This window comes from Wyeomyia smithii, chromosome 3 (assembly GCF_029784165.1).
Source record: "Wyeomyia smithii strain HCP4-BCI-WySm-NY-G18 chromosome 3, ASM2978416v1, whole genome shotgun sequence".
In the NCBI taxonomy this organism is placed as follows: domain Eukaryota; kingdom Metazoa; phylum Arthropoda; class Insecta; order Diptera; family Culicidae; genus Wyeomyia; species Wyeomyia smithii.
The window spans coordinates 170,150,425-170,173,811 of NC_073696.1; the positions used below are offsets into that span (position 1 = coordinate 170,150,425).

The window sequence follows — 23,387 nt, forward strand, 5'->3', positions numbered from 1 at the left end:
AAGACGCTTGTTGGGCTTGTTCAACAAGTTTCTTGAGCTAAACATTGTTCCGCACGACTGGAGGGAGGTAAAAGTCATTGCTATTCGAAAACCCGGAAAACCTGCCTCTGATCACAATTCTCATAGGCCGATTGCAATGCTCTCTTGCCTCCGGAAATTAATGGAGAAAATGATCCTCTTACGGTTAGACAAATGGGTCGAAACAAATGGTTTACTTTCAGATACTCAATTTGGCTTCCGCCAGGGCAAAGGGACGAACGACTGCCTAGCGTTGCTTTCTACTGAAATTCAACTCGCCTTTGCTCGAAAAGAGCAAATGGCTTCTGCATTCTTGGACATTAGGGGGCTTTTGACTCTGTCTCTGTAGAAGTTTTAACCGAGAAACTTCATTCGCAGAGACTTTCACCAAATTTGAATAATTTTTTGCTCAATTTGTTGTCAGAAAAGCATATGTATTTCTCACATGGTGATTCGACAACTTCCCGACTTAGTTACATGGGTCTTCCCCAGGGCTCATGTTTAAGCCCTCTCTTATATAATTTTGACGTCAATGACATCGATGAATGTCTTGCAAATTCATGCACGCTACGGCAACTTGCAGACGATAGCGTTGTATCCATTACTGGAAGCGAGGCTAACGATCTGCAAGGACCATTGCAAGATACCTTAGACAATTTGTCAGAATGGGCTCTTAAGCTAGGTATCTAATTCTCTCCGGAGAAAACTGAGCTGGTCGTTTTTTCGAGGAAGCATAACCCAGCTCAGCTGCAGCTCCTACTAACGGGTAAAACGATCACTCAGGTTTTAGTCGCTAAATATCTCGGGGTCTGGTTCGATTCTAAATGCACCTGGGCTTGTCATATTAGGTATCTGACACAAAAATGCCAACAGAGGATTAATTTTCTTCGTACGAATACCGGAACCTGGTGGGGTGCCCACCCAGGAGACCTTCTAAGGTTATACCAAACAACGATATTATCAGTTCTTGAATACGGTTGTTTCTGCTTTCGCTCCGCCGCGAACACGCACATTATAAAATTAGAGAGAATACAATATCGTTGTTTGCGTATTGCCTTGGGTTGCATGCAGTCGACCCATACGATGAGTCTTGAAGTGTTAGCGGGTATTCTTCCGCTGAAACATCGTTTTTAGAATCTCTCTTACCGGTTGCTAATTCGATGCACAGTTATGAACCCATTAGTAATTGAAAATTTCGAGAGGTTGGTCGACCTTCAATCTCAATCCAGATTTATGACTTTATATTTTGACTATATGGCTCAAGATATTAATCCTTCTTCATACGATTCCTCCAATGTCGCACTTTTAGATACTTCTAATAATGCTATATTCTTCGACACCACCATGAAACAAGACATTTCTGGTATCCCGGATCAATTGCGACCCCAAGAGATCCCTAAGATTTTTTCCAATAAGTTCAAACATGTTAGTTAGCCTCCTACAAACTCGATGCTCCTGCTTCCGTGTACACCGCAGAACTTGCTGCTATTCAGTACTCCCTTGGGATCATCGAAACCCTACCCATAAACCACTACTTCATCTTCACAGAAAGTCTCAGTGCCATTGAGGCTCTGCGATCGATGAAGACAGTGAAGCACACCCCGTATTTCCTGGGGAAAATACGATGGTTTTTAAGTGCTTTAACAAATAAAAATTACCGGGTTACCTTAGCGTGGGTCCCTTCTCTTTGCTCGATTCCGGGCAATGAAAAGGCTGACTCTTTAGCTAAGGTGGGTGCTATTGATGGCGATATTTATGAAAGACCTATTGCTTATGATGAATTTTATAGTATTTTGCGTCAGAGAACACTCAATAGTTGGCAATTATCATGGAATTCAGATGAACTGGGACGGTGGCTACATTCCATTTCTCCTAAGGTATCGACGAAAGCATGGTTCAAGGGGTTGGATGTAGGTCGAGACTTCATTCGCGTGATTTCAAGACTTATGTCCAATCATTACACGTTAAACACGCACCTCTTTCGTATAGGGCTTGTAGAAAGTAATCACTGCGTTTGTGGCGATGGCTACCATGACATCGAGCATGTTGTTTGGTCGTGTACCGAATTCTTTGGTGCTAGGTCCAAGCTAACAGATTCCCTTCGGGCCCGAGGAAGACAACCGAACGTTCCCGTTAGAGATATTCTGGGAAGCGGTGATTTCCAGTATATGCCAGAACTATACTTGTTCCTAAAAAATGCCGACATTAACGTTTGAAAAAAATATCTTTTATATATTCATCAGAATACCCAACCCACTATGTACTGATTGACGAGCATACTGGAGATACAGAAAGCTTACACAAAGCGGAAACAACGCGGCACTCATAGCGAGACTCTGCCACGATACAAGCTTCTAACTTAAGCAATGCAATAATTCGAAAAACTAAGTAAATTATAAGATATTAGTTATAAGCGAATAGTTATTAATTATTAGAGATAAGTCAGTTTTATTTTTCATGTTAGTCAGTTCTTTAAAAACAAATGCAACCCCCAACCTTAAAATTCCCAACCAGAAAATGGCAATGCCATACTAACCCCAGTAAATTGGGCGTAACGATCACTCCTTCTAACAAAATTCGCTTCTTTTCAAATTTAAAAGCCAATACATTGTGAACACTGCTCCGTTAAGCTACCGCATATGAGCTAGAAAGTAAATAACTTTAAAACTAAAAAAAAAACAAAATTATCGGAAAGAACATTTTCAAACACGACTATATTTTTGCTGAATTCTCGTTACTTTGTTGCTTGAACGTTAAGGCATCGAAAAAAACACTTTCAGCTATTTTCCACTACCATGGTGATATTTGCGGATTTTTCGGTCAGAATGGATCGCTTTCGGCCCATCACAACAAACAATATCGCACGCTTAGCCTTGGGGCTAATAGCGGTCTCGATCAACTAGATTAGTTGAGAGAATTCGTTATCGATATTGTTTTCGGCACATTTTGCATGTTGTAGGATAAGTACAACGATACACCGTGCCCTAGTGTTGAGTCGAGAAAATTTCCAGCTTGAGAAGATCCTCGAAATCAAAATGAACTTATCGAAAAACTATCTACCTTTTTTTTTTAAAACTAAACGTCTTTGGGAATAGTATTCCTTGTAATTTTTTTGGGATTTACACTTGTTTTACTTTCTCTGCTTGGTTTATTATTTTCTGGTTGTTGTTTATTTACTTGATTTCTTACCATTTTTATTTATATTTTTGGCATCATGTTAACCCTGACGCAATATTTTTTTATTAACGTTGAATTAACGAAAAAACCGAAAATTTGAGAGTTCAGCGCACACATTATGCGCAATATTTTATAAGTGGTAATTAGTGTTACGCCGATACACGCCGTCGCCGCCGCCGCCGATATAAGCCAACGGCGTCACGCCGGCGCGCCGGTCGCCGTCGAGGTAAAATGTTCTCTACGCCGCCGCCGCCGATGATATGGTCGGCGCACATGTTTAGAAGCGACAGCTACTGGTTCTATTGCCGAAGGCCGGGAAACCACCGGGAGATCCATCGGCATATAGACCAATTTGTCCGCTAGACACAGCGGGCAAGGTGCTCGAGAGGGTAATCCTCAACAGACTTGTAAGATTCACCGAGAGTGAAACCGGTCTGTTAAGCAATCGATTCCGCAGGGGTACCGCAAGGTTCCATCCTGGGTGTCGAATGCCATAAATGACGGTGTGCTGAAGCTTCCACCGAGAGCGGTGATTGTAGGCTTCGCAGACGATATAACTCTAGAGGTCCACGGCGAGTCGGTCAGTGAGGCTGAGTTGAAAGCCGCGCTATCCATACGCGTAGTTGAGGATTGGATGCACTCCAGGAAATTAGAGTTAGCGCATCATAAGACAGAGGTCATTGTGGTGAACAACCGCAAATCGGAACAGAAGACAGCGATCAGTGCCAAGGGATGCACTATCGCCTCGAAGCGATCCTTGAAACTCTTGGGGGTGATGGTCGATGACAAGCTCACGTTTGGAAACCACATCGATTACGCCTGCAAGAAAGCTTACACGACTATAGTGGCATTATCGCGCATGATGTCGAATATCTCGGCGATATTTAACAGCAGGCGTTTGCTGCTAGCTAGCGTCGCAACGTCCATACTCAGGTGCCTGAGAATCGCATGCGCGTATCAAACCGTGTCATACAAGGCAATTACGTAGCATCATTGTCAAAGAGGACGTAGAGTGCTTCGACCAACGTAACACGAGAGGTATACGAACCACCGGGTTAGTGCATTTGGGTGATGGTAGCCGCCCTACTCGCTCCATCAGAGGTGTTTCCGGGTATTTGTGGCTTTTGCGAGGAGTCGACTGTCGTTTGACTTTCACCACCCCTAGGCGACCTCCCGCTGCTGGCCCGGGACTGTTAGATACTGTCAGTAGTCGCACATGCTTTGTGTGCCCTCGACGATTGCCACACGTCGACCCGCGGTGCCATGCAGCTCTGCCAGACGACGTCTGAGAAGTGCCATCCGTCAGCCAGAATATGGTCGATCAGAAAGCAGGATTCGTCATTAAGGTATTGCCATGTGTGTTTCCGGATATCTCTTCGTACGAAATATGTGCTACAGATTATTTTTTTCTGACTACGGAGAAATTCACCAACCTCAGACCATTCTCATTACTGGTAGCTTAGGGTCAACCGGAAAAACTATTTCTGTATAACCTATGCGTTTGAGTCCTCGGTGAAGATCTTTATGTCGCTTTGCATAGGTCAGTCGTCCGTTCTGGATAGGACGCAGTTATACGCCGCACAACATAGGGGAATTAACGATTACGGAAACCTTTCACAGTTAGCATACGGCCAAGATTCCCACTGGGGTTGAGACCTGATCTTCACTAAGGTTACATGTATTCCAGTTAGCAGCCCGAAGAGTTTGAGGACATTCTCGTTAGAGGTGACAGGTCGCGTTGGACCTTGATTTACACTTATCAAAATTTTTTAACCAACCTGCAGTTTTGAATCCATACTCATTTATTAAAAAATGCATCTGCTCCGCCCAGTGTTGCACATTTTCACTGTTATTGATAGATTCTCAGTTGAAACTGAAAACTACGAATATCAGTTTCAACGTGGTAGAGCTGACAGTGATAATTACTTTCTACTCCAATCAGTTTTCAGTGAAAATGCTGGCTGGCAGCATTACTGTGACTACACACGCTACGGTACTTTAGCGTTGTTTATGCAGTGGAGGATGACGATACCTACCTACTTCATAGACACCATGCAATGGACTTGCTCAGATCAAATAATTTCGGTATTGATTGAGACATATCATTTATTTCACTAATAATTGACTCGGGTGATACTCAATATCAGTTTCGAGAGAGTGGGAGTGAAACTGCTGTTGCATCATTTTCATTTTGCAGTGTCGAAATTTCGCAACACCGCCAAATATTTATGCTTAAAAAAGTGCTCCGCCGAGCAAAAGGACTGAAAACCCCTGCCCTAGAGCAACCATTGAAAAAAAAAACTTAAACTTGAACAGTAAGGCCGATGGAATAGTAAACGCGAATAGCGTCGCTTGGGTCTATAGCCCACGACTGGCTTGTTAAGACAGCATCGTACCATCTGGGGGAACCGCTGACCAAACGCACGTAAAAACATCATCATCAGCAGGTTTCGTAACACCTATCAGTTCGTAAAATAGTCTATAGCAATGAGGTATGTACAGGTGAGGAAGAAGAAGACATTTGTCTGTATTAGTGGTGAAAAATAGGTAGAACTGCTGACATAACGCACGTAAAAGCAATATCAACCTCAGCAGGCTCCGTGACACCTGTCTGTCAGCTCGTGAAATGGTCTATGGAATATTAATCGGTATGGAGAATGGTTTGATTCTCAGGTTTAAAGGGCTTTTGTTTGTCAACATAGATGATGTAGTACTTCAAAAACAATATACCGTCTGCCGGGGTGGGATTGAGCCAAAACGGGAAATGTTTGTATGTTAAATTACTTGAGATTTCTTGAACCTAATGCCTCAAACTCAATACTGTATGAAACATAACATATTTATTCACAACTTGAAAAAGAATATAGATAATATTAGCAGGGTGGCCAGCGAACCGGGAAAACCGGGAAAAAGCCGGGAATTCGAAAATGAACCGAGAAAACCGGGAAAAAGCCGGGAATTTCAATACTAAACCGGGAAATTTGTCATTTTTTTTTTTTAAACATTATTTTTCATTTACTACTTGCTTGGGATCTGTTGTATAAGTTCAACACGCTATACATTTTCTGCCATCTCACTAACACTGGAAGACTCAAGGAACCATTTAGTTGGTCTCGGGGTAAGATGCTAGAGTAACAAGCCAGTCGCCATATGTTAGAATCTCGGCTTAGAGAGACGATCGTTAGAGTCAATAGGATCCTAGCGCTAGCCCCGCAATTGTTCTGTACACTAACAGTTCGCTGCGATTGTTTTTCTCTAATTTGTCTACCTTCTCATTCGCACTGATTAGGGCTTCAACAGTAAGTGGCGATCAAACATCAAAACAATCATCACTTTACAGGATCAACGTCTAATGTCATTTATGTCTGAGTATGTTTCAAAGTTGTGTACCGAATTATTCATAATTGACGTAAAAATGTTCTTTAAAAAGAAACAAGATTTGAATCTTAGGTTACAAATCGCCAACAAAAACTTACAACACCCAGGGAAGGTTAAAACTTAAAATCACTAAAAAATGTTTTGAAGGCCAGAGGAGTCAAGAATGATTCCAATTAGGCCTCGAATTAGGCTTTATATTTTAACTTGAAATAGGCAAAAACTAAACTATGATAAAAAATATCTAAAACCCAAAACAAGTAACGCCACCACCAACCACCAACGTGATAGGTGTCGATGGTTGTGTGGTGACGTTATCCACTCACACTCAACCAAAACTGATCTAGATTCAATTCTCCAGAGATTTTCTGAGGCGAAAAATCTTTGGATTTTTCTATCGCATGGGAAATTGAAGCCATTGGTGCCGGTCCGTTAATCAACGGGCCGTTAGTTAAGATTCTAGTTGGAGTAGCCTCGCCGGGTGTCGGGGATTGACACAATAGTGGCGGAAATAGACCGACAGAAAATAAGCAGAAATAAAAAAAAAATCGTAACCTAACCCGTTCCCGGCGGGTGATGCCATATGGCATCACCTGACATTCGAACTTTGATTTGAGTTCAACAATTATATTAAATTCAGCATTGTTAGAGAATAGATTGATGTTCAATATGCAATACAGTTTGTGTTAATTATGCATATAGTTGATTAGTAATAAGAGTTTAAAGTTCATTGCTTGAGGTAAAAACTGATTTTTCTCCACCGGGAATGGGTTAAGCTTAAATCCGCTTGAGAAAATGTCTTGAGGCCAGAAATTTCAAAAATCGATTTTAAAGAATTTACGTTTTCAAAGACCAGAGGTAACGAAAATAATTTAAAATTCAATTCCATACCATACAATCTCCCAAATACATGTTTGCCGATGATCTCAAATTTTTTCGAGTAGGAACATCTGCTCTTGACTGCTGTGCTATTCAAGCTGATATCGACACCTTGTTAAGCTGGTGCACTCTTAATGGAATGGAAGTAAACGTGCGAAAGTGTAATGTGGTTTCGTTCTGCAGAAAAAAGCATGTCATGATGTACGACTACAGGATGTCACAAGCCAGTATCAACCGAGTCAATACTGTGAAGGATTTAGGCATTCTTCTTGATGCCAAGTTAAGTTTTGCTCAGCATATTTCAGCTACAACCGCAAAGGCCTATGCTGTACTTGGGTTCATCAAGAGAAACACGCAACAATTCAACGATATATACTGTCTGAAATCACTGTTCAGTGCTCTTGTGCGCAGCATTCTGGAGTATGGGGCGATTGTGTGGGCACCTTATCATGCTGTACATATCAACCGAATTGAACGTATTCAGCGTCAGTTTCTTCGATTCGCTTTACGTATGCTGCCGTGGAATGATCCAGTACGACTGCCACGCTATGAACATCGTTGCTCTCTTATACAACTACAAACTCTAACAAGTAGGAGGACCATGCTTCAACGTCTCTTCGTTTTCGACCTGTTAGAAAACAACTTAGACAGCCCAGAACTGCTCAGTAAATTTCAGTTCAACGCACCACAAAGGCTTACTCGACGAAGCGATTTTTTCCGGATTTCCAGATACCGCACTAACTTTGCTCAAAACAATCCATTCGAAGTGTGTTGTCGTAAGTTTAATATTGTTTCTGACGTGTACGATTTTAATATGACCAAATCAATGTTTAGACTTAGAATAAGTAGTTATTAGAAATGTCTGTACGATTTTTTTTCGAAGACTTATGAACAATAAATAAATAAATAAATAAATTCAAAATTTATGAAATAGTATTGTAGAGGCTTAAAAATGCAGAGACTGTCTTTTTTTTTCTCAAATTGCTTGCATACACCTCCAAAATCAGAAAGACTTATTTTTCAAATGAAAAAGTTAAAACTATAAGGGTCATAGCGAAAATTATTCACTTAAAATAATCCTGGAAAAATACCACGTAATAGGCTGACCAGGTTTTCTCGGGATAAAAACGGGACAAAGGGGTTCAAAAAACGGGACACACGATAAAATTGATTTTTGAAAAATTTTACCAACCAAAGCATGCAAACAATTATTAATACGATGCTTAGCGTTTAATGGAATTTAGCGTGGAAGAGTGTAAAAAAGTTGAAGAGGTTGTTTATAAGATACGACCGCAGAGGTAACGTAGAATACGACAGCCTGTCTTATGCCAATGTATTTCTTGGAATAGGTTTGGGAATACACTGAATTGGGGTTAATTCTTCAGATAAACTTTGAGGTTAATTGTGTTTGTCAATGCCATTTATTGACAAGTGAATATTTTTTCAACATGGCAAATTTTTTATTTAGTTTTAAATGATTCACAGTGATAATCAAATACTACATGAGGTGATTTGTTAGCAATTACACTACCCGTCATAAGTTTGGAATCGCTTTACTGAGTATTGCAACACCCAGTTTGAATATTGCAACGCCTCCCGAAAAGTTTAGCATCACCTGGAATAGGCGGATATCTCGTGTTTTTGACAACCTAGAAAGTTGCGGTTTTTAGCAAACTTGTTCCGAAGGTCAAAGGCCACTGTATGGTGGCCAATTCAGTGTGAAATTTTACCGCTATGTGATGCTAGTGGGCACACAATGAGTCGTATTTTGAACTTAACTAATCTCACGATTCCGACCTGCCAGAAAGTTGCGGTGTTCAGCAAACTTGTTAAGAAGGCTAAAGGCTTCTACATGGTAGACAATTTAATACTGAATTACCCCGCTATGCGGCGCTAGGGTGCATGCAGTTTTTCATATTTAGACTTCAACTTATCGCGTGATCATTACTACTCACAAAGTTGCGGTGTTCGGCTTGTGCCACCAGTTCTGGTCAAGCATATTACAGTTACAGTTACAGAAATTTGCCCATTTTGAGTGATACTAAACTTTTCGGGGTGTTGCAATATTCAAACAAGGTGTTGCAATACTCAGTAAAGCGATTCCAAACTTATGACGGGTAGTGTATATATGAATATTTCAACCGCTAGACTGCTAGCCACGTACGCTATATAGCAAGCCACGCACTCTAGCCACACGCTCTATAGACATGCACAGACACGCTAGACATTCACACGCTATATAGCAAACCACGCACGCTATATAGCAAGCCACACGCGCTACAGGCATGCATACACGCCATAAACATACACACACGCTTTAAAGCAAGCCACATATATTAGGGACACACGCTACAAAGATGCACACACGTTATCTGCACACACCCTATATATACATACGCTGGATGATGGTGGCTTCTCAAAACACCTGGCGGTGCGAGTCTCTTTCAGTTTCGGGTTGTATTTGCCCAACGATATCTGAATCGGATTACCGCTGGTGGGGTCCAACTCAGATCGAAGGGGAGCCGAACTGAAAGAGAACTGCAGCTAACCACTACCACCGCCGCTGTTGCCCGCTTCTGATCCCATCGCCTACTGCCATCGGTGTTAATGTTCGCTGTTGTTGCCTGCTGCTAGTAAACTGTTTTGCTTGAGGAGAAACAGTCATTATATAGGTGGTGGTGGTTGTGGTGATGGTGGCGGCGGTGGCGGCGGTAGTGGTGGCGGCGGTAGTGGTGGCGGCGGTAGCGGTGGTAGTGGTGGCGATGGAGGTGGCGGTGGTGGTGGCGATGGCGGTGGTGGTGGCGGTGCCGCACGCGCTATAAACATGCACACACGCGCTACAGGCATGCATACACGCCATAAACATACACACACGCTTCAAAGCAAGCTACACACACTAGCCACATTCCTTATATATTAGGGACACACGCTACAAATATTCACACACGTTCTGTGCACACATCCTATATATACATACGCTGGATGATGGTGGCTTCTCAAACCACCTGGCGGTGCGAGTCTCTTTCAGTTTCGGGTTGTATTTGCCCAACGATATCTGAATCGGATTACCGCTGGTGGGGTCCAATTCAGATCGAAGGGGAGCCGAACTAAAAGAGGTAGGACTGCAGCTAACCACTACCACCGCCGCTGTTGCCCGCTGCTGATCCACGCTGCCTTCGCCTACTGCCATCGGTGTTGATGTCCGTTGCTGCTGCCTGCTGCTAGTAAACTGATTTGCTTGAGGAGAAACAGTCTCTTATATAGCCCAAAGAGTGCATTCCCGGCTAACTAGGTACTCCATTCTGTCGTCCTATTTAGGGAAAGGCAGCAAGCGACCAATCAAAAATCGACATTTGCGTTTCGACATTGTTCAACAATTTTCAATATAACAATAGTTTGAACAATCGGATTACAATTTTCTGCATTTGGACGGATGCTCAAATGATTTTCCAATCGATTGCTGCAAAAATGACAGAAATCGGTTGGAAACTGACTGGGTTTAAAACGTTTGAAATTGGACAATTTTTGTGACGCGATGTTTTCGGTTTTGAAATTGGATCCCTGTATTGAAATTGGGTCCCTGTAATTGTTGCCGTAAGACGTATTCTACGTCAAAAAATTTTGATTTTTAGTTTTTCAAATTTGTCACATGGATGATTGAGATTTTGACTATTTGATTGCATATACTCTCAACTTTCAATCGCGACTTTTTTATCAGTTCACGCTAGATGTCCTTTTCAGTGGTGCGGTACAGAAAATTTTGATGCAAAGCCTTATTTAAGAATTTTTAAAGGAGTCCCCGAAAACGGTACAAAATGGCAAAAGACGGGACGGTTGAAAATAGTCTAAAAAACGGTACTGTCCCGTTCAAAACGGTACGTCTGGTCAGACTACTACGTAAGGATAACAATGGTATCAAATTAGTCCTTTCTCTATTGTCAAGGCAATGATTGAGCCTCAAGAGATCCTTAAGAAAACGGAAAAAATATTTTGAACGACAGAAATATACACAATTGTTCATAATTCAGCTCACAATTGCCATGAAACTTTTACAGAGACTAGAAAAAGATAATAAATATGTTCAAATATTTCTGAAGCTCTTCGATAAAAGTCAGCAATCAGATTTTAATTTAAAGTCAGAAATGCACCAAAATCATGAAAAAAAATCAGTTATAATATAAAAGTAAGAAATTCAATTTTTTAAATACATTTTTGATGAAAATTCGGAAATGTAGAACGCAGATTCAGAAAACACAAAGCATGCTTCTTATTTAGCTCCAAAAGGCAAAAATTGTTTGTAAGTAGCAGTAAAATTGTATTGAAGCCTGAAAGAAACTAACAACATCAATGTAAAATCAATTTCAAAACTGAATCTAGAAAAGTGTGTGCAAAAATTTATTCTCAAACAAATTTAAAATTTCCAGAAACGGCTATCATTGCAGTTTCAGGCAAGGCGAAAAACTATCTCGATTCGGGGTCAAAAAAATGTGCTCTAATTATTTTGAAAACTCTGAAAAACAACTAGAATGTTTCCTCTCATTCACTAAAAATGACTATGAAAAAGTTATCAGAGCATATTATCTGAGCATAACAGGTTGTGGACAAATCTTGACTCCTGTCGCCAAACAAAATTGTATTTGCCAAGCTTATCTCTAAAAGTTAGCAACTATCTTTTGAATTTATCAAAAAAGAACTGCAATGTGCTGATAAGAGTTCTAACTGGCCACTGTAGTTTGAACTATCATTTAGCAAGCATGCATCGTTCGAATACTTTTGGCTGCGACCTCTGTGAGGGCGATTATGGGTCTTCTTTTTATCTAGTATGTAGTTGTCCCAGACTTGCCCAACTGCGTTACAGGATTTTCGGTCGTCATCTCATAAATGAATCTGAATATAGATCTCTTGATTTGAAAAATATTCTTCAGTTCATTCTCAATTGCGTGAAAGAACTCTAGTGCCTTCTAAATTTTTGCTGGGACTAGGACTAGGAAGACTAACTTTATGGTTTGTCATTGATAATTCCTAGGACACAAATCTAGACAAACATTTCAAAAGGTCCCATCTGCTTTCATCGTTTTTCCGAAGCGTCTTTTAATTTGGTAATGGTTCAGTTCTAGTAACTCACCAAAGCGTGGTTTTCGTCCAGAAGGCTAGAGTGATCCCTCCGCTATCAACTTGTGCAAAGAATGTGTCATAAAAGGTTTTTAATGAGTTGTGGGGATTGAATGAAAGTGATCGATCAAAAAATTGATCAAAGCAGATAGGACCTTTTGAAATGTTTCTCTAGAAATATCCCATGCTTTTTCTATGTTTCCAATCCTTTCTTTATCTTTTTCCTCTTCTACTAATAATACTTCCTTCTTCTTCTATCTCTTCTTTTCCTTTTTGTCAGGTAAATGATGAGAAGGTTCCTACGGTTAGGCACAAATCTTCCACATTTAAGGGGAACGTGCCGTTATAAGCCATGGCTTTTTAGCCGACCTACCTGATACCAATTCAATAAAAAATTTAAAGTCAATTCAATTTAAAATTAAGTTTTAAAATGATGTCAGAAATGGGGAATTTAGTTAAAAAATCTTATATTTTATTTTCAAATAAGCACTTTGAATAAGGCCAAAATCAGTAATAAAGCTTAAGAACAATTGATGAAATTTCTCAAGGCTTGAAATGATAGAAAATGATTTGCAGTTGCATTCCTCAGCCATGAAAATTCGAAAAATCAACAGCAAATAGGTGTTGGCCGAAGTAGTTAGCCCTTTTGAGAGTTTTAAATGAAATAATAATACATATTAAAATCCAAATTCTCTCACAAATTTATTTTGTGAATGAATGAACGTGGTTGAACTTTTATATTTATGCGTTTTAAAACCGGGAAAAACACCAATTTCTAACCGGGAAAACCGGGAAAAAACCGGAAATTTGAAATTGGAAATCTGCTGGCCACCCTGTATTAGTGAACTGCTTTACTTAAATAATGTTTCAAAGTACAGGCTAAAAAACACGCGTAAATAACGTTACCAAAAAATGTCCCATGCAAACCAACCCGATCAAGAAATTACATCAAGTTACTGCTCAGATGGTACGGTAGGATGTCGTGTCCAATGTGTTGAGTAAATATTATGCATTGAACCTGTGATGGCTCAGAAAAAAATGTTTTTCCAAACTTTACACTTTTCGAGCCCTTTTGGGGTGAGATTGTGCCAAGCTATAATGAACGGTACAGTGTGCGGAATTCACATTCACGACAAAATTATATCAGTATACACCAAAACACTTGCGTTGTTTACATAGGGTATGTTGTCTAGCTATGATATTATTTGAAATAATGACTAAATGCTTGAGAACAGTAAGCTAACAACTGTTAGATGGAAATTTAAAATGACTGAAATTACTTATGGAATGTAACAAAATTTTGTACACCTATTCTATATAAACTGATGACTTTTAAAGCAAGGAAGGAGGGTTGTGGTTACGTTTCCAGCAGTTTTGAGATCTCCAATGGAATATATAGTGGTCAATGACACATAATAATTGAAACGAAAAGTCTTCTCAGGCTTTATGTCCTAAAGTTTTCCTTTCTAAGCTACCTGGAGACGCCACTATGTGTTTAGAGACTGTCCATGAGCCACGTTCTCATAACTGATTACTCAAGATATTGATTTGATCCAGTCATACATTTTTCTATAATTCATATGAAACGTAATTTCTGGTCAACCCCCTACAGCCCCTTAATAGTCCATGTTGTTTATGGTCGTCCCTATACTTACTGTTTTATCATGTTATTCATGTGAATCATTCGTAGATACACTACTGTTCATTAAACAGGTATTAAATTCAAATTTTTGTTTTTGGCACAATCTCACCCCATAGAAGGGGTGAGATTAGGCCAAAGTTCATTCAATTTTAGCGAAATTATAGTTTATTATAACTTGACCATATTTGCGGCAGTCGTTAACTTAACATTTAAGTATGCATTGACGTGATTTGTATCAAACTCATTGCCTAAATGTGTGCATTACAAGCTAAGAAACAAAAACGTGTCCTTTTTTGGCACAATCTCACCCCGGCAGACGGTAGCAAAATCAATATTCGGTAGATTTTTCAAAGAAGTTATCACATGTTTTGGTATATGTTTCGTCTGAAAATGCCTTCCTACACTGCTAAACAATGAGGCATATCATTTAAAATGGCACTCGCATGTTTTTGGAGATCTACGTGGCATCCCAAAACCACGTGTTGTTTGCCTATTTTTCGCTACTAATACATACAACTTCTTCTTTTCCACTTGTATATACTTTGATTTATATTGACAATGTTGCTGATATTCACCTCATACCACTCAAAGGCACACACCTTGTCCGAGCTAGTTCGGACAAAGCTCTCTGTATCTATTATTGAGCGAACCGGACGATGCCTTCGTTCCGATTTACCGCGTGCTGTTCATAAGCAGAGAGCAGTGATGCCACATTTTCATCTGTATTTTGGGGCTCAAAAAATCTTATCACCTTGGTAAAATTTGAAAAAATCTGTAAAATAAAATCTGCATATGTACTGGACATATCCTTCTCGAAAAAAAATGCAATATAGCTTGTTTAACATTTTTTCCGTGATTCATTCATGCACACGTTTATGCGTAGCATATGAATATAATAAAACCTCCGACACGCTCCACCGCATTTGAGTTAATTTATGTTTTTCAACTATATAAAGAAGTTCAATTTACGACCCCATGAAAAACCAAAAAAATCTGTATAAATCTGTCCAGAAAATCTGTAATCTGTATATGCAGATATCTGTATGAAAAATACGAAAAAAATCTGTATAAATGTAGATAAATCTGTATATGTGGCATCACTGGCAGAGAGTGTTCGTGTTCTCTGCTATTCCGTTTTGCTCGATGTCTTTCGCTCTATCCGAAGCGAAATATTCATCTGCAAGGGGTTAAGGCGACGTGTATTCATGTTGAAGCTTAGTTTGAATTTCGTAGTGGATGTAACTTGCCATAGTAATGAACCCGCCGATTGTAGAAGAAAATCTAAGAGCGGGGGCCTAGCGTGGTTGGTAACGTCTCCGCCAACCACGCTCGACGCCTGGGTTCGAATCCCACCGCCGACATAGGTGTCGATGGTTGTGGGGTGGCGTGATCCACTCACAACCAACCCAACTGGTCTAGATTCAATCCTAGCCGACACCGGGAGATTTTCTGAGGCGAAAAATCTCTGGGATCACGCCTTCCATCGCATGAGGAAGTAAAGCCGTTGGCGCCGGTCCGTTAACCAACGGGTCGTGAGTAAGGGTCCTGGGTGGAGTCGCCTTCCCGGGCGTCGGTGATTGGCACAAAAACAGTGGCGGAACTGGACCGACGGTAAATAAGCGAGAACAAACAAAAAAATCTAAAGCGAAAATTGTTGGATGTGGTGGGAGAAGTGAACGATACCAATAGAAGCAAATAACGTTGCTTGATTGATTTAGACTCTGAAAGAAAATGTGTTTACGTACAACAGAAAAAAATTAACGCTTACAACTTTAAACGGCACATAAATTGAAGCCATCCAGAACTGGCCAAACGCACGACCATTGTAATCGACACCAAAGAACCGGGTACAAGTAACCGCCGGGTACCGTGTCAGTGAAGCAAAAATCACAAAAAGTGACAGTGGATACGACGCGGGGTAATGTGCGCCTGGGCACATTGCAAATGGTGACGGAGCACAACCGTTTCATAAGGCAGCGGTTCCCAACCTTTTTTGTTCGCGTACCCCTTGGCGATATTTTCCAAATCAATTGTACCCCCTGGCTTTGAATATTCTCGCAAACTGGCAGAGAGTAGTGGTAGATCATATTGTCGTAGCCTAGCTCAGGTTTCAAATTGAACTATGGTTTGTTTGCTTGCTACAGTCATGTTACAAGAGCAAGGTCGAACAACAAATCAGGTATTATAGAGAAAAAATTGCTTTATTCGCCATTACTGATTTTTATGTCGCGTACACCTAGGGATACGCATACCCCAGGTTGAAAATGCCAAGGTAGATCAAAGTTGCTTTTAGAGCCATTCCGCGTGTAATCTCGAAATTACTCGGAATATGCTTCTGTTCGCCGTGCCGCTGAAATTATGCGGAAAGTTATATCTGCGAAATTTGAAATCAAGGCAGTGAATTTGAAAGTTGATGCGGCTACCCAGCATAAAAAATGCATATTCGGGATTAATTCAACAATAGTAAATGACGACGGTATTATACAAATAATGCACCTTGGTTAGATGATTTACGCGAAAATTATGTAATGTAATGTAATATAATTATGTAATGTATTGTTGAATTAGCCGGGCAATTTTTTCTATTATCGCACGGGTTTGATACGGATAGTCTCAGATTTCTATGAAAATCAGTCAACAAGTCAACATCTCCGAAAAACTCCAGTTGAAATTTTCCGAGTTTCTTAGTATTCCAATTCCTGAAAATACTAACTCATGAACCAAGCGTTGTTTAATATTTTTTCCAAAATATAGTAAATTTTTTTGAAGACTAACTAAAAAGCATTCTCATAATATCGAGGAAAACTCCTAAGAAAAGGCAGGAAAAAAAAATTTTTGAAAGTCATGAAAAATTTTCTTTAAAAAATTGTTCATGTACATTGTTCATTATCCCAGATGGTCTCGAGGTACGATGCTGGCCTAACAAGCCAGTCGTCGTAGGTTCGAGTCTCGTCTCGGGAGAGACTGTTAGTGTCAGTAGGATCGTAGCGCTAGCCCCGCAATTGTCCTGTACACTAAATAGTCGGCTGCGAAGTCTGTGTATAAATAAACAGAAGGTCAAGTTCCCAATCGGAATGTAGCGCCAAGGCTTTGCTTTTCTTTACATTGTTCTATTTGCGGTGAAATTTCTCTGATGGGATTAATTTTTGTTTCTGTTTTACAAAAAAATATCAAGAGATCGCGCGTCTAATTACACAATTCAAGTTTTCCGGTTTTCTCTGATCCTTCCTTTCTCCGGCTCTTGACTGTATAAATACTTTTTTTTTGTTCACACAACATTTATTTGACACGGCACAATACAGTTATATAAATACTGATTCTTGTTTGGTCGTCTTTTCACAGAATGTGGTGGACTATTACCGGTAATTTCGGAAACATATTACCGATTGATTGGTCAAAAACCTATACTCGTCAAATGCATGTTCCTGCATTGAAATTATCTAAAACACCAGATTATCCCAACTACAATGATATTCAAGATCTTAGCTCAGAAGATGAAGCTGTGGCAAATGATTTGGACATGCATGCTCTTATACTAGGTGGCCTACACACAGATAATGACCCAATCAAAACAGCAGAGGAGGTTATAAAAGAAATTGATGACATTATGGATGAAAGCACTTCTGAAGATGGAATCAATGAAAGCGAAATAATGGAAAAGGCCAAAGAGGTCCTTGGATCACCATTGTATGAAGAAAGTAAGTAACAGCCTCGCGTTTCTTCATTCCTCAACTAATCTTTTTTTTTTAGAACTTCGTTCTTTAACAATCACACAGCTTAATGAGCTTTATATGGAAATGGAGTTATTAATTAGAGAATTCAGTGAAACATTAATAGCTGAACTAGCTTTGAGAGATGAATTAGAGTACGAAAAGGAATTAAAAAACACATTTATCTCATTGTTGTTAGCCGTTCAAAACCGCAGAAGACAATTCCATGTTGATAAGAAAAAGGGAAAAGGGCAAGGAAAACAAATGCCACCCTCTAACAGTAAGTAAATTTGATTTTTCTGTATAAATATAGTGTTTTGAACAATCCAATCAAGCAAATTATTTGGAACAGTTCATAAAAAATGTGAATTGTGATTCTCATCAAAACATTATCAAATTTAACCTTTGAACTTGAACAGTGGTCTGGCGTGCTCATGTCACATTCTCAATAGGGGTTGCGTTGTTGTAGGGATATAGGTGTGGGAGAATGTTAAAGAGAGACAATAGAAGAAGCCTTCTAACTGGTCTGACAAGCCAGTTGTCGTATGTTCGAATCCCGGTTCGGAAGAAACTGCTACTGTCGTAGCGCTAGCCCCGCAAAAGTTCTGTACGCAGTTGGCCACAGAGTCTGTATACAAAAAAACAGAAGGTTTGATAGCAAAGTGGATCACAAAAGCTTTGGGTAGAAGAAAACAACATGAAAGATGAAGTGTTTCCCTGCTATTATTAGCAATACCTGTAACGCTCGTGCTGTTCAAATAAATCGTTGCATGGTTCAATTCATGGTCAATTCGCGAACAACATTTGAACTATTGTCGAAAAACAGGGATTGTCAAGGATTTCATTTTTTGATCAGGGAGAACCGGAAAATAATTATGGAAAATTTTTAACCGATACGCGACTCTTTTTGAAACGGTTCTTCAGCACAAAGACTGAAACGCTAACTCGAGACCGCTACCGTTCGGTATCACATCTGATCGAAAAGTTTTTCCAAAAAAGATTTCATAGGTGCGTTCATTTACGTTGCACTTTTTTGTACCGAATGCTGAAAAATTAGGTTATATTTCAGGAAATATATGGGAAAATTAGGGAATTTGAATTTGAATTTTTTTTCGCCAAGTGCATACAAAAAAAAAACATACAGTGGCATTTGGAACATCAGCGTGTTCCATCCAGATTTTCGATTATACCGACTCTTCATTTTTCCCCTGATGAAAATAGTTGAAGAGGTTGTTTATAAGACACGACCGCAAGGTTACGTAGAATTACGACAGCCTTATGTCAATGTATTTTTTGCAGTAGGTTTAGAAATACACTCGATTGGGATTATTCAATTAAATGTTGTGAAGCGGTAAATTTCACTGATAATTCTCTGTCAACTCTCTTTGTTAATAATTGATTGGTAACCATGGAGAGAAGCGTTGATTTTGGATTGCCATTTACCGATGGCCATTTTGTTTTGATACTTTTGATAAATACTGGAAAAACTTTTGCGTAACTGCCAATTGGTATGGTTTCAAAACTGGTGTCACTCCATACAAGTTGCAGTTGTCTAAGATGAAAACGTATTATATGTTCATCCAGGGACAGGTTAGATTCTTGTATTGTATATTGATTTTTATAAATTCACTCACGCTCTAGGAAGGTCTGAAGTGATCGTGTCCTTTCTCCCTAGTAGTGGATATTTGCATCAGAATAAACGTTTAGAATGCGTGTGTATATTAGATTGAGTAAACTCAATCGATTTGCTAAAACAAAGTTTTGTGGTTCCATTTGAGGCTCCAAAGAATCCTGAACCTACCAAAAGTCAATTGATCGATAGCTCTCTAGGAAGACTTTGTGCTGCTGCTGGCTCTGTGTCGTCAAGTTTTCATTTTCCGATATAGCGATTGCTCTCACTTGACTCACATAGTCCTTATGTATGTAAGTGTGTTTGTGTGTATGTGTGCAAGGTTGCATATTCAATTTTGGGGTGCTTTTTCGACGCTTGCCGATAGCTCGTTCCACAAGTGCAGTTTTGAGAAACAATACATAACAAACTTGTAGTCCCTTAGTAGTACTACAAGTTTGTCGAATAGTGCAATGCTATAGCTCTTAAACCTGAAGCGTGAGAGCCCATATTCAGCGCAATATTCAGCCAATATTCGCGGTGAATATTATGATATTCACCGCGAATATTGGCTGAATGGCTTACTGAATATGAGCTCTCACACTTTAGGCATAAGAGATAGAGCACTGCTTTCTTTGACAAACTTGTAGCATTACTTAAGGACTACAAGTTTGTCGTACATCATATTTCAAAACTGTACTTGTGGAGTGAATTATCGGCACGCGACCAATTGAATGGAAATGACATCCCAAAATTGAATATGCAACTTTTTATGTGTATTTGTGTGCATGCTTGTGTGTGTGCTTGTGTCATTGAAACCGCTTGTGTCATTTAAATGAAGGTTCACTGACATTTGATCAGTACACGATATTTGATAATTAACCGGCTGCGTAAAAGTAGGTATTCAGGATTTTTGCGCCAACCTATGCAAACAATTTGCGGTTAATCTTTATGGAATTGACAGAATATTTTGTTGAATTTGTCTCTCAATATGATCATTCGAGTTAAAAAAATTAAAACGCGTTTTTATCGCAGTGATGATGTTAGTTGTTACGTCAGCTATGTAAAAAAAAGTGTGAGGGGAGGGGGAGTCAACAGAATTCTCTGTACGTGCGAAAAAAATGTGACTGCTCGAATTCAACAATGTTACTAGATTGATTTTATTGAACAAATTTTGCTGAAACTTAGGAGAGAATCAATTTTCTTTCCTAAATATTCCGCCTGTCCTTTTATAGCTTTGTATTTTTGGCATTGAAAACTTTATCACTATTCTTTTTTTTTTGTTGCCTAATCATTGCGCAATGTCTAGTATCGACACTTTATTCTTGTGAAAGAATGTCGGGAAACTAATAAGTGGGAATGGAATGTGGTGACTAAACCTCTGGGCTGCTGCACGATAGAGCTGTAGATTAGAAAAAAGGTTTTTTTTTATCTAACTTTCAGATGGATTGATCGAAAAACCGAAAACACCAAAAATAAGGCCTGGTTATGTGAAACAATTTTTGTGTCGTACACAAATTACGTAACGCATAAATGGGGAGGAGGGGGTTGAGTCTGCGTTATATATTGTTAGATACAGGAGAGGGGTGTAGTTGAGACAGTTACGTACTGTAATGTTTGGTCAGTCAGTTCTAGGGAGGGGGAGTCATATCGAACGTTACTTATTGTTACATAGGGGGAAAGGGGTCTGAAATATAGATTTCCAGCGTTACGTAATTTGTGTACGACGCCTTTGCTGAAAACAATAAGTACATAAAATCAATTTGTCACAGACAAATCTAAAACGATCACGATTTTTCGAGCTTAGACCACTGTGCACTTTAAGAATTTTGAATTAATCTTTCCACCAATCGTAAATGTTATGAAATATAATACTTTGGATATGCAGATAATATTTTGAAGTTTATTTTTTGAAATGATAGTTGAAAAAAGTGCCTAACAATGAGTATTTCGTCGATTTTATTTTTCCTTTTTTACTTAAAAAAAGCAAAGTAAAGCAAAGCCATTGCTAGACTCCGATTCGGTATTTGACCTTCTGTTTTTTATACACAGACTTCGCAGCCGACTGTTTAGAGTAAAGGACAATTGCGGGGCTAGCGCTACGATCCTACTAGCACTAACAGTCTCTCCCGAGCCGAGACTCGAACTTCACTTTACGACCTTTAAAAGGGCATTACATACTCGAAAATGTACCATACACCGATTTTGAAATTTCGACCAGAGATTCAGGACGTCACAACGAATCGAATGTTGTACTTAGATCCTTTGTTGCATTTTTTTATAATAATGGTCTGTGGGACCACCGTGGTATAACATGAACGTGACGATTCCTCATTTTTGTTGTTTATCAAGAGAATGCATTTTTGTGCTACCCGTACAGCGTGTTTCGAGATTCAAACACAGTTTTGTACTGTTTGACCTATCTTGCCCCGCTATTTTTTTACATTGCTAAAAATAACCTTAGTTTTATTTCATCGTATGAAGACATAAAGCTTGTTTAATTCAACTACTCTGTTTCAGGTGGCCTAGAACCAAAATACTTGACTACTGTTATTCCATACAACTTGGACGGAACTCCGGAAAACCAGACACTGCAAATTCTTATTAAAAGTAATAATTGTTCCATTACAGTAGTGATACAATTATCAATAATGTTTATTATTTTTTAGTATTGAAGGCCATCAATGAAGACAGCCCTACTGTCCCGACCCTTCTTACGGATTATATTTTGAAAGTTCTCTGTCCAAACTAATCAGTGCGAAATATTTATTAATCAACCTTTCAAATGAAGCTTAACTAAAACGTATGCTTACACGCCAGTGATTGCTATTGATTCATGTGTAGCCTGATTACTAATCGAATAATGCTAATATAATGTATAAAGAATAAGAAATCTGGATATTCCAAATAGCGAATAGATTTTTCTTTTTCATTGAGTAAGTAGTTTTTCTTGGATTAAACAATTACTTTTATCTTGTGTTTGCGAATAAAACGTTCCTCGGGGATATCCCGTATCAATTCTGTTTAATGATAACGTAGTTTTTTTATTTGAAGGAAGTTAAATATCTGTTAGTACCTTGTATTTCTTCAGATTTTTTCTATGTATTTTTCTCAGTAAGTCCCATAAGATCGAAGAAACTTGAAATTTCATTGCAATACTCTATCGAATAGTCCAAAGTGTTATTCTAGTCATTACTATTGATTTTGACAAACCTAGTTGCTTAAGGTATAAATTGTAAACAAAATTTTCACTCCAGAATACTTGAGTAGAAAATAATTGCAACTGTTTCGAAGGATACGCATCGTTGACAAATTGTGAAGAATCGTACATGGCGATAGAAGTGCGATCTTTGGATGTAAAATTTACACACTGCGCTTTAGACTGTATAATTATCTTTAAATAAAAATTCTTTGTCTGCTAATACCTGAGATAAAATAGATACAAACGACTTTTATTTTTTGTGTATAAATATGCGACTGTTATACTACCTCCCTATACATGGGTGGAGGACTTGACGATGATTTGTCAAGCGTATTTCTGAACACAAAGCTTGATTAGAAAAATAATAATATGAATAACATTATAATAATAACATAATAGTAACAATTTATTAAGATCAACACAATAATTGCATTCGCTTGTTTTTTTTTAATTACGCTTGACTTATCAGCCGGGTTTTGTTTCACATGACATAATAAAGCTAAATACTGGCGGGGTCTGTAGGGTTTAATCGAGGTTTATACTAACCGTAAAACCACTAACAAAACCTCGTGACATCCATCCATTGCACTTATAGATATAATGTAGCATTACTAACCCTTCCCATTTCTCTCACAACAACTACTACTATCACTTTTATTATTA

At 39.0% G+C, this 23,387-nt stretch overlaps 1 protein-coding gene across 1 annotated transcript in view; it reads left to right on the forward strand.

Annotated features, from left to right (window-relative positions):
* Positions 1–22,968, forward strand: part of LOC129733020 (fasciculation and elongation protein zeta-2) — a 32,744-nt gene extending 9,776 nt beyond the window's left edge. The window contains exons 2-5 of the mRNA XM_055694560.1: positions 17,546–17,901; positions 17,954–18,193; positions 22,043–22,132; positions 22,192–22,968. Coding sequence (XP_055550535.1) covers positions 17,546–17,901; positions 17,954–18,193; positions 22,043–22,132; positions 22,192–22,274 — 769 coding nt within the window. The 3' untranslated portion in view covers positions 22,275–22,968. The remainder of the gene's footprint in view (positions 1–17,545; positions 17,902–17,953; positions 18,194–22,042; positions 22,133–22,191) is intronic.
* Positions 22,969–23,387: the final 419 nt, after the last annotated feature.